At 39.8% G+C, this 12172-nt stretch overlaps 1 protein-coding gene across 1 annotated transcript in view; it reads right to left on the bottom strand.

The window, feature by feature from the left end:
• Positions 1-1515: 1515 nt before the first annotated feature.
• Positions 1516-12172, bottom strand: part of Usp26 (ubiquitin specific peptidase 26) — a 45654-nt gene continuing 34997 nt past the window's right edge. Inside the window, 2 exon segments of the mRNA XM_070039307.1 lie at positions 1516-2813; positions 2816-4322. Coding sequence (XP_069895408.1) covers positions 1516-2813; positions 2816-4244 — 2727 coding nt within the window. The 5' untranslated portion in view covers positions 4245-4322.

The following is a 12172-nucleotide window of genomic DNA, read 5'->3' as shown; positions in this document are numbered from 1 at the left end:
AGAAAAAGCATTACAGTAATGTTATGTTTGGTACTTTGAGAATTACTAAATCTGTGGGTTACACAATGTGCTTACAGAATATGCACACTCCAGAATCGATGCCAATTTCTTCATATAGAATTCTTTTGCTTGTTTTTATAATTGGTGGTACTAGGCTTTGAACTCAAGGCCTTTCACCAAGCTCTCTACTTGAGTCATACATCAGCTCTTTTTGCTTAAGTCCACAGATACTTGTTCCTTTTGCCTGAAGATGGCCTCATACTATGATCCTCCTACTTACACCTCCTGAGTAGCTGGGATTACAGGTGGGTACCACACCACACCAGGCTCCATGTTTTTTTTGTGTAATGCTATAGCAAGTCTTGTTACTTGTCTTTCAATTCCTTTGAAGTCCACTTCAAAGCACTTATTGTTCACTCGTTGAAGGAACAAAGACACTGCTATAAGGTACAAAGATGTAGGAAAAATATGGATTTAGTCTTTCATTAACTGTGTAGGATTGTTCAATGTTCTGCAGATAAAGTCCTGGTAACAAAGTTCCTTTTAGGCAATGCAAATGTCTCTCTGACAATGCTGAAATGCCAACATGGACTCAGATAACCGCGGGCCAACAACTTGGTATAACAAATAGGAAAAGTGGGCCAATCCTTTGAGAGCAAATCAGCTTCTTGATCCATAAGATTTAAAGTCTGAGCATATATGCATAGCTGCTCTGGCATTGAGGAAAAGGAGGGCTTTTTACAGAAGCCAAGCTGTAGACTTGACTGTAGACTGGACTTGTTGTCCAGTGTCATCATCTATATATGCCCAAGAAGAGTCAAATGGTTTCTGTGGCATTTAGTCATTACTATCAGAATCTAACTGGATATGGTTGCTTCAGTTCCAGCAATAACATTTTTCTACCAAATCACTGAATATGAGCGGAGGAACAGTAGATTGTTTGCATGTATCTTGTTTCAGTGGTGCTTGGGGATTGTACCCAGGGCCTTGCACATGCTGGATAAATGCTCAACCACTTAGCAATTACATTCCCACGCTGCTTTTTCTTAAAAAGTTTGTAAAAGAAACATATGTATAAAAGTACGAAACATAAAAGCATAATCAAAACCTTACAAGGGAGGCAATTACAATGTCTAACAACGAAATCTATCACAATACATACTATACAATAGTGGTTCTAACTTTATGAAACATCAGAATCTCCATCTTTTGCCCTGAATTTCTAGATTACTAGTCTGCCGTAAACTCTAGCTTTCTAATGAGTTCCTCTAACCAATGCAGTATTAGACATGAAATGCACAGTTCTAGTCTTCTAGGACTTAAGAATGTCTACTCGTCAGAACTGTGGGACTGAGGTATATCAGTGCTAGAAAGATTTCCTGGTATAGTATATGTTTGAACTTTGGTCTTGGGCTAATCACTTCAAAATGATCTTTAGTTCGAGTTTTAGAGTTGACCTCACAGGGAGGAAATGAGGCAATCAAGGAGATCTGTGCAACATGGAGTCAGTTCCTCTTACTCCTTCCGAGAGGATTCTGTCTTGTGGCTAAACCTCTGCAGATCCTCTGTCCTCTCCAGCAATTCTTCAAACGTTTCATTATACATGTAAAAGAAGATGTAGCCAGTGCAAATCCTAGCCTCCTGCATACTGACCTCAGGAATACTCATGACATGTAGGTCATTATAGGTAAACCACTTCTGCCTATTAAAGTTGTAGGCATCACTAATATAGTGGCCTGAATGGGGAGTATTCCCAATATGGCTAATAACACCAAAGAGCCGATAGGTGTAAGCAGCATCCTTATCAGCATTTATCATTGGATCCTTGGCTTCTGATTCTTTCTTTGTGACCTTTTCAGACTTCTTAGAATTTGGTGAATTTAAGTAAGCCTCCATATGCCCCTGGGCATTCAGCTTTGAACGTCGTTGAGTAAATGCCTGTTGAATAGCTTCTTTCTTCATTCTCACCTTATCACACATCTGGGTCTGTTTGCCCTTGTTTTGGAATGTGTCTGGAATAACAGGGTTATCTTCAAATAAATCTCTCCAACACTCACCCATACTATGCAAATCTGACTCCATTGATGTATTTGTCTTCTCATATTGGTCTAGTTTTGGACTTTGAGACAATTTTTCAATAAAACCATCTCCGAGAAATGCAACTGGGCTACTGGAGGGTTTAGGTTCATCCTTTTGGACCAGAGAAGCAGAAGCATCATTCTGATATTTTGAGCCAGCTGAGAACTCATCTTCAAGGATCTCTTCTTCAAGGAGCTCTTCTTCAAAGAACATCTCATCTCCTGAGTCAGTTCTATCACTATCTCCTCCCAGGTCACTCTGCAGTTCTTCACTACTTGCTCCTTGAACTAATTTCTGTGATTCTGATTCATTTTCTGATCCAATGGGTTCATCCATGAATTTTGAGGTAAACTCTGAAGAGTTTGGTGAGTTGAACAGGTCAAAAGTCATCTTTTGAAAACCTTTTAATAGTTGATTATCTCTTCTATGCCCATTCTTGCTAAGGGGAGGAGGTAATTTTGTGTTCCTGTTGCAATGAGAAGATAGCTTTAAATATTTGGAAACAATAACTTCCTGTTTATCCTTCTTTAATGACTGAAATTGATTAAAACTGTAGCGTTTCAGATGAATAACAAGGACCCTGGACAACTTATTGAGCTTGTTCACTGCAACAGATCTGTTGTGCTTGCATTTCTCACACTTATACTCAAGCTCCTCTGCACTAAAGAAATGATCAAGAGCATACTGAATAGACAAAGGACGTGTTTTTATTCCTTGGGGAAGGTTAATGGAGAGTTATTTGGGTCTGTTTTGAGAACAGCATTTCCACAAGATTTACAAAAAATAGAGCGCAGCAACTCAACCTCAAAATTAGCGACAACAGGACAAAAGGGACTTTGGGTTGCAGCATTATCAGCAAAAGCTAGTCTAGGTAAAGTTCCTTCCCCACATTTATTTTTCGCTTCCTGAATTGCATTTAATGTTTGTATGGTCTCCTTCATCTCATCCAAACAGTGACTTAAAAACTCGTGAGCATCATTCTGCATGTCAGTAGAAAATACTTTTGCTACTTCTGAAATGGCAATTTTAATGTCTACAAGTACCTTCTCCTTGGCTTTCATGTTAAAAATATCCTTCAAAAAAAGTATCTGTGTCAAGTACATGCTGAAAGAATCATGGGGAATTTCAGACCATGGGTAACCCTGATTAAGTAAATCATTAACAAATGGTGTCACTGAACACAGGCACTGTAAAACTGCATTAATGTAACAGGTGTTTCCCAAATTGGGGAGACCACGCAACATTTTCTCTGGATACATTGAAAAGAACACCTCAAATTCATCCCAATCTACGCCATCCTCATTACAACTGGACCCAAACAGATATGGTAAAAATTTTTTCTCAGGGACAGGTTCAAAAGCAGTGCCCTTTAGGCAAATATTTTCAACAGAATTGGTTACAAATGAAAATTCAATTGCAGATTTCTTTTTCTTTTCCATCTTCAATTGATTATCTGAACTGCTTTCACACTTGAAGGACTCTTCCTTAGATTTCATTTGTTCTATGAAGTTATTGTCTACTAGAAAGCTCTTGTTTTCATTGTCTGAATCACATGATAGGGTTCTTTTCCTATTCTCAGGTTGTTTTTGGACTAACTCTTTACTAGTAGATGTTGCTGGAAACACAGGCATCTTTGGATCAAGATTTTTAGCTTTGTTGGCTACCTCAAAGTATCCAATATTTGTTTGCTTAGAAACTTGTTTCTGTGAAGGCTTACTGATCTCCTTTGTGGCTGTGGTGGCAGCACAGATATTCTGTGCACTTGTGCTGGCCACAATACTCTCTCTGTTCTGTGTGTCTGTGTCAGTAAAGATACCCTTTTGCATGTTGGCTATTGTGATGGGTTGAAGTCTGTTTTGTTGGACTCTGTCAAAGAAACTCTTCAACTTTTGGGCATCCAGGAAGGATAATTTTTCAATAAGCAAAAAGTCGTTATTATGAAAAGCTAAATGCAGGAAATACTGATTTCCTTCACAGGCTCTAAGGGTCACACCTTTAATATTGTCACTTAGCAGTAAAGTTTTAATTTTTCCAGTGCTGAAATAGAGCACAAGCTTAATGTATTTCTTTCCTACCACTGTTTCAATGAATGCTTCTTTTGACATAGACATCCATGGCTTCTGGTTCTCCATTTGGACATAACCATGTACCAGTATTGATATCATACTCTCTTTACAAATAAAATATTCATTTTTCTAGATTACTGACAATCTTGGAGGTTTGAATGCTTTTTCCATCTCCACCTAAAGAGACAAGTCCAAAGAAATAGTTTATTAGTTCCGTATAATCTTTCTTCTTCTATTTGTCTTATATTATTGTATACTACATTAGTCATACTCTAATTATACTATATTGTCTTAAACTCCTTATTTATTCTGGCTATCTAACTCTTTACAAGGCCTTTGAAAGCCATCCACAGTTGTATAAGGGCAAAAGTCTTGGCTCCCAAGGCAATTTTACAATCAAGGAAATCAAGAAAAGTTATTTCAACTGCCAGAGCAATGCTAGGATAAAGCTGAAACTCTACTTCTGTACACCAAATCTCCTTTCTACAATATGGAGTCTGTTCTGGTTAATTTCTCTACTTCAACTGAAATCATGATATATACCCAAATACTTTCAACACACAGCTACAAAGCATACTGAAATATCTCAATGTATGGATACAGCATGCTGATGTTCCTCTTGCAAAATCCCCACAAACAGCAACCACAGGAAGTAAGGAAGTATAAACACTGCTCTGCATGAAATCTCATGCCTGTAATCCCAGCTACTCAGGAAGCAGAGGTAGAAATACTGAAGTTCAAGACTACCCTGAGAAAAAACCAACTAGTGAGACCCTATCTCAAAAACAAGTCAGAAGCTGAACACTGCTGGCTCACACCTGTAATCATAGCTACTCAGTAAGAGGCTAAGATCTAAGGATCATGGTTCAAAGCTAGCCTGAGAAAGAAAGGCGAAGAGATTCTTATCTCCAGTTTACCACTAGAAAACCAGAAGTGGTGCTGTGGCTCAAAGTGATAGAGTGGTAGCCTTGAGCAGAAGCACTCAGGGACAGCAGGCCCTGAGTTCAAGCCCCCAAACTGGCAACAACAACAACAAAACCAAAACCCCAAACAATGTCAGAAGAGTCCCAGTGATTCACACCTGTAATCTTAGCTGCTCAGGAGGCTGAGACTGGAGTACTGAAGCTTGAAGCCAGCCTAGGCAGAACCAGAAAAAGCAGAGCTAGAGGTGTGGCTCAAGTGGCAGCAAGAAAGCTGAGCAAGTGCAAGGTCCCTGATAAAGCCCCAGTATTAGGGAAAAAAACCCAAACAATAAAACCCCAAACACAAAGGAACAAGACAAAACCAGAAGACTGGAGGCATGGCTCAGAAGTAGGAACACCTGTCTGTAAAGCATAAAGTTCTGAGTTTAAACTCCAGTGCCACTAATATACATGTTTATACATACAAATACATGCATGGTATTATTTTCAATATTCATATTTAAAGTAGTATACCCCCCAAAAGCAAATGGAAATTAAGAAAAACAAACCAGGAGTGATGGTTATGCCTGTAACACAAGCTACTTAGAAAGTAGAAGTAGCTGGGCATTGGTGGCTGACGCCTGTAATCCTAGTTACTCAGGAGGCTGAGATCTCAGGATCACAGTTCAGAGTCAGCCGGGGCAGGAAAGTCCGTGAGACTTATCTCCAATAAACCACCAGAAAACTGGAAGTGGTACTGTGGCTCAAGTTGTAGAGCACTCACCTTGAGCTGAAGAGCTCAGGGACAGCAGAGAGAGAGAGAGAGAGAGAGAGAGAGAGAGAGAGAGAGAGAGAGAGAGAGAGAGAGAGAGAGAGAGAGAGAGAGAGAGAGAGAGAGAGAGAGAGAGAGAGAGAGAGAGAGAGAGAGACAGAGAGAGAGAGAGAGAGACAGAGAGAGAGAGACAGAGAGAGACAGAGAGAGAGAGAGAGAGACAGAGAGAGAGACAGAGAGAGAGACAGAGAGAGAGACAGAGAGAGAGACAGAGAGAGAGAGACAGAGAGAGAGAGAGAGGAGAGAGACAGACAGAGACAGAGACAGAAACACAGAGAGACAGAGAGACAGACAGACAGAGACAAACAGAGACAGAGAGACAGTGACAGAGAGAGACAGGAGGAGAGGGAGGGAGGGAGGGAAAAGTAGGAGAATCATGCTCCAAAGCCAGCCTGGATAATGAAAAAGGAAAAAAAAAAGGACTGGGAATGTGGCATAAGTGATAGAGTGCTTGCCTTGCAAGTATGAGGCCCTAAGTTCAATCCCCCATATCACCAACAGAAAATCAAAAGAAAGTAGAAGCCCTAAGTCTACTCACAGGATATGCCTGGATGTCTAGATAACTTCATAATGGGATACTCCAAGTAAGTCAATCCACTTCCTGCCAAATGTAGTACTTATTTTCACATGGCATCAAGGAAACTCCATGAATTTTACCCCTAATTCACTACAGTTTCAGAATAAGAACAAAAACTTTTTGCCCATCAGATATAGGATAGAAAGGTTTCTGCAGCCAGTTCTGGTCACAGAATACACTTAAACTGAACTAGCTCTCTGTCACAGGGGTATAGATACTGTTAAAAGAGTTTGTACTAGGGCTGGGAAGGTGGCTGAGTGGTAGAGTGGTTGCCTTGCATGCATGAGGTCCTAGGTTCGATTCCTCAGCACCACATAAGCAGAAAAAACTGGAAGTGGCACTGTGGCTCAAGTGGCAGGGCACTAGCCTTGAGCTGAAGAGCTTAGGGACAGTGCCCAGGCACACAGTGCAGGTCCCAAGACTGACAAAATAAAAAGTGTGTACTAAAAATGTATGAGGCTCTGGAGTCAATTTCCAGCACCCAAACAAACAAACCATAGGGGAAAAACATCAAACGCATCCAATCACTGAAAATCATACATTTCTGAATAATTCTGAGGACAATATTAATTAAAGCAGCTAGCACTACAAATGTTTGTATCACAAAGTATGTGCCCATAAATTGATTGGAAGTTGTATTTTCGCCCAAACAGTTAAATATTCTTCCTGAGTCCTTTGTATGATATTAACTTGCTAAGCAAATCCTGGCTTTATGAATAATATATAGGAAACTTCTCCATGATTCCTGTCCAAATAACCAAAAACTCAAAAATCTGGTGGAGCATGAATGAATGAATTTGGTTTTATAAAGTATTTCATCTATCAACCTATGTTCAATGAAGTAGGGATTGTACCCATCCATATACAAAAGTGCATATGCATCCAAGTGAGAGAACAATTTTATTTATCATGGTAGAAATGGGGTCATAAAAACATTCAGGCATAGAAGCAAATTCAAGTTCTTGGGATCCATTATATACAGCTCTACTGTAGAGGCTAAGTAAGGCTTTAAACTATTTCCACAAAAATACAGTCTTAATTATTGCTTTTTATTTTTTAAACCACTTCAGAAAACTTGCAATGCCACAGCCACTCATAGTCCATATTCAGAAAACTTGCAGTTACAGCTCATGTGTATTTTTCTGAAGAATTTTTCTTATTGGGTATGACGATACATGCCCTATAATCCCAGCATTTGAGAGGCTGAGGTAAGAAAATTGAGTTTAAAGCCAACCTGACAAAGGAAGAGGTGACACTGTTAAAAAAGGAATATACTCATTACCTGACTTATGTAACTGTAACCCCTCTGTATATCACCTTTTCAATAACTATATTTTTAAAACGAAAGGAACAAAAAGCGAGCCTGGACTACATTTAAAAAGTCTCTTCTTTCTAAAGATGGTTGAAATAATCTAAGATCCCCCTGCCATTTCCTTGCTTGGTATTCAAAAAAGTCAAGAAATTTGTTTGCAAAATAGTATCTGCATTTGCCATTTCTTCTTCACAGTGCAGCCTACTTAAATTTCATGCTAGAATAAAGGCATACATAGGAATGAGACACTATCTGAAAAATAACTGAAACATAAAGGGCTGAGCTGGGCACTGGTAGCTCACATCTATAATTCTAATTACTCAAAATGCTGAGACTGGGAGGCTATCAGTTCATAGCTAGCCCAGGTAGAAGACGACTTGCCATTCAACCTCTAATTAATCAGCAAAAAGCCAGGTTAGAGGCATGGATTAAACAACTCAAGTGGAAAAACCAAATGAGAGTGAGTAGCCTATAGTTCAAGCCCTTATACTAGGACAAAAAAAAGTCAGGGTATAGGGGTGGCTCAGGTTCAAGTCTCCAGTAGCACCTCTTCAAATCTTTGCTGATGGGAATCTGATTGTTAGTTCGGCACAAGGTAAGCTTAAATCTCTTTCTTGACTGTCATTGCTCAATGCTTTTGAAGCTTCCTTTGATTGGTCATCCATAGAAGATTTGAAAGATCACACACACACACACACACACACACACACACACACACACACACACACACACGTGCGCTCACGCACACAAGAGGGGGGGAGAAGAAAGGAGAGAGGAGAGAGAGAGGAGAGAGGAGAGGGGAGAGAGCCGAGAGTAAGAGAAGGGGAAAGGGGGGAAAGGGGAAGGGGGGGGAGAGAGACTCTCCAAGACTCAATTGAAAGGCCATTTGTGACTATTCAACAGACTAATGTAAACTTCAGTGTAGTGACATTTCTATTCTCTTGCCACTGCAGACTAAATTCAAACTCAAAACTTGTGGATGGTAACTGTATTTAAAAGTTATTCAAGCCAACATGCTTTTCTCTCACACAAATTCAATCTATCAGGTTGATGGATTGATCAACTAATAGTGCAACACACTGGGATAGTTGTTAACCTTAAAGCATATCCAGACACACAAAATCACACTATTTTATTTGTGGTGCTAGAGTTTGAACTCAGGGCCATGTACTTGACAGGCAGGCACTCTGCTACTTGAACCATGCCTCCGGCTCTATTCCCTTTTTGCTCTTTGTGTGTATGTATGTGTGCGAGTGAGAGAGAGAGAGGGAGGGAGAGAAGGAGAGAGAGGGTGGGGGAAGCTAGTCCTGGGGTTTAAACTCGGGGCCTGAGTGCTATCCCTGAGCTTGGGTGCTCAATGCTAGCACTCTACCACTTGAGTCCTTTACAGCTTCTTGGTAGTTAATTGGAGACAAGAGTCTCATGAATTTTCCTGGCCCTGCTGGCTTCAAACTGCAATCCTTAGATCTCTGCCTCCTGAGTAGCTAGGATTACAGGGGTGATCCACCAGCACCAAGTGCTCTATTTCTGAGATATGGTCTTGCTTTTTACCTGAGCCAGCCTGGACCATGATGCTCTTATACTTCCCACTGTAGCTAAGACAACAGAAACACTCTACTATAACCAGCTTTTGGGGTCTTGGGAACTTTTTGTTTAGGCTAGACTGGAACCAAGATCCTCCTGATTGGCATGACAGATGAGTACCTGTGATTGCACTACTGTCAGGTTTAAAGGCACAATGTGGTGCCATGAAGTCAACCACAGGTTTTTTTTTAAAAAAAGATGCTGAATGGTAACACCCTAAGTACAACTGAAGATAATAAAAATATTTAAAAACAACAGTAGAAATGTCTGCTTCATTATTACTTTACTCAATCACGCTAGATCATTTTTTTGGCCACTATTTGATATTTAGTGAGTATGTGCTCTATGATGCATATTAACATTTGCTAAACATTTGCTGAGTGCTTGGCATCATAACTAACCAGTTCTTACAGACACAGAGATATGAAGATTCACTGTGCCTCAGTGACTTACAATGTATACCAGAAGTGTGCATGCACCATAACTGAAGGATTTTCTTCCACTGGGGAGAAAGGGTCTAGGAAATACCTTGTGGTGACATTTTTCTGGCCACTGCAGTGTTTTGTAAAAGAGAAAAAATAAGAGAGCCTCTTCTGGGTGGAGATTCTCAGGCCCTCCCTCAATTCCTCAGTATGCCTGATTAGTCTCATGCCTTGCAGAGTAAAGCCAGTAAGTCAAAAGCCCAGTTTTTTTACTCCAAATTAAGGCAATTTAATTAGGCTATGTGCAATTTTTGGAATATTTACCCTCTGCATTTATATTTCCTATCATCTATGCTTTACTTATTTCAAGAGCAAGAAAAACTCAAAAGTAAATGACTATATATCTTTCAAATTTGAATATACATTTCTCAACCCCAAAGAGTTTCATTACAGAAGAGGATTAATAAAAAAAAAAAGAAAACCAAAAGAAATAATTACCTTCTTCCCAGGGATTCAGTTAAATGGATGGTGCTTTAACAAAATAACCATTTGTTTTGGTAAGTTTAAAGAGTTACTACTTGGACAAAGATGAATATACACTAGAAGTTCCTTTTAGGCTCAATGACTATGAAAAAGCACCATCTTTATGTCAGCTCTCTCCCATTGCCAAGAGTACAACTGTGATCTTCCACACACACACAAAAATCAAGTATGTGTTTTTCTCATTGAGTAGGCACAGATCAATCTAGAGAGGTGATATGGTACTGGTGGTGTTTTAATTTCTGTCTTACTTCAAAATTTGTTAACATGTGAGGTAAGAGAATAAAGACATACCAAATACATAGTAAGAAGTCCTGCTTAGTTGCCCAAAAAGCCTTACTGGGATAGAAATGGTGAAGGATCCACAAGTGGTATACTTGGCCTACATATACAGTGGGGGTAAATGAGTTATCACAGGGATTTATAATCATTTTTGGCTATCTCCAACAATTCCAAGCAATATCTTCAAAAACTATATAAATTCAATTCATATTTAACTGAATCTACTAGTATCGTAGTGGACTTTACTATACTAGCAGGTCCCACAAAATTCACTGAAAAATTGATGTCAAAGCTGTCTTTGGAGGGCTGGGCATGGTAGCTCATGCCTGTAATACTAGTTACTTGGGAGGTGGAGATTAGGAAGGATCGTAGCCCTGGCCAAAATTTGCCACAACGAAAAACATACCAAGTTAGTGAGACACTATTTCAAAGAACAAGCCAGGTGTAGTAGTACAAACGGGTAATCCAAGTTACCTGGGAGTCACAGGTAGGGTGTATCATATTTACAAAGTAGTCATGGGCAATAATACAAAAAAATAAACTGAAGCAAAAAGGGATAGGAGGCAGTGCTCAAGTGGTAGAATACTTGCTTAGCAAGCACAAAGTCCTGAATTTAAAACCCCAGTATTGCCAAAAATATAAGCACGCCTACAAGCAAATAAGAAAAGTACCTGTGAGGATTCCATATTGGGTGCTTGGCAAATGAGAAACAGAAAGCAAGCCATTGTGGCTAGGGAATGATGAAGACATTTGACAACAGAAGTTGCAAAAGTCTTCTGAAAGAGCAAGAGAGACAATGGAGCAGTAGTCACCTTGCTCAGCAGTACTGAGCACCTAGGGCTGATTTAGGCATGTAAATTTATAGTAAAACCAATCAATATTTGGTTTGCTCCAGCTACATTCAATTGCCCAGTTGCTATGGTGCAGGTATGGTGCAGGCAGAGTCTTGAGTTTAACCTGCTCAGGATTCTGCCATTTCTAAGTAACCAAGTAAGGAGAAATGATAAATATCAACCTGAAAAAAGGTGAAATGGGGACAAGCAAATAGAGACACAAGAAAAGGTATGTGGAAATACTGTGAATAGCTTTGATAGTAGCAACAAAGGACCACGAGTCTAGCTCTTATTTCAGTAGCTGTAATTATGCCCCCTGCTTCTAAAGCAGTTGTGAACTACTTGCAGACTTCCTTCTCTCATTGTCCTCCCATCTTCTTTTTGATTTTTCTATTCATTCTTACTTTGGCTCCCAAGCTAGAACAAATAATAGGAATGGCCGAGAGAGTTGAATGTTAAGGGTACAAGGCCTGGGTTAAAGGCAAGTAGGATGGGATGTAGGGGGTGGGGAAGTAGGCTGGTAGAAGGGGAGAGGAAGCCATCCCCTCCCTTTTTCACCCTTCCAAGTTTGGGTTAAAGGTCAACACATTAAGAGGCGCATTGCCTCTAGAGCATTAGCAATTAAATCCTGTCATTATGTTTGGTCCCAGCTTCAGTGTGTGCAAGGCTTTTCAAAATGATTGGATCAAGGCAGACTCTCTTTTCTCTTTCTTTGGTTTAAAGGTGAATTTCTGCACTCAGCA

Source organism: Dipodomys merriami, unplaced genomic scaffold (genome assembly GCF_024711535.1).
Source record: "Dipodomys merriami isolate MVZ:Mamm:240054 unplaced genomic scaffold, mDipMer1.0.p SCAF_3, whole genome shotgun sequence".
Lineage (NCBI taxonomy): Eukaryota > Metazoa > Chordata > Mammalia > Rodentia > Heteromyidae > Dipodomys > Dipodomys merriami.
This window is presented reverse-complemented; position numbering and strand designations above follow the sequence as displayed.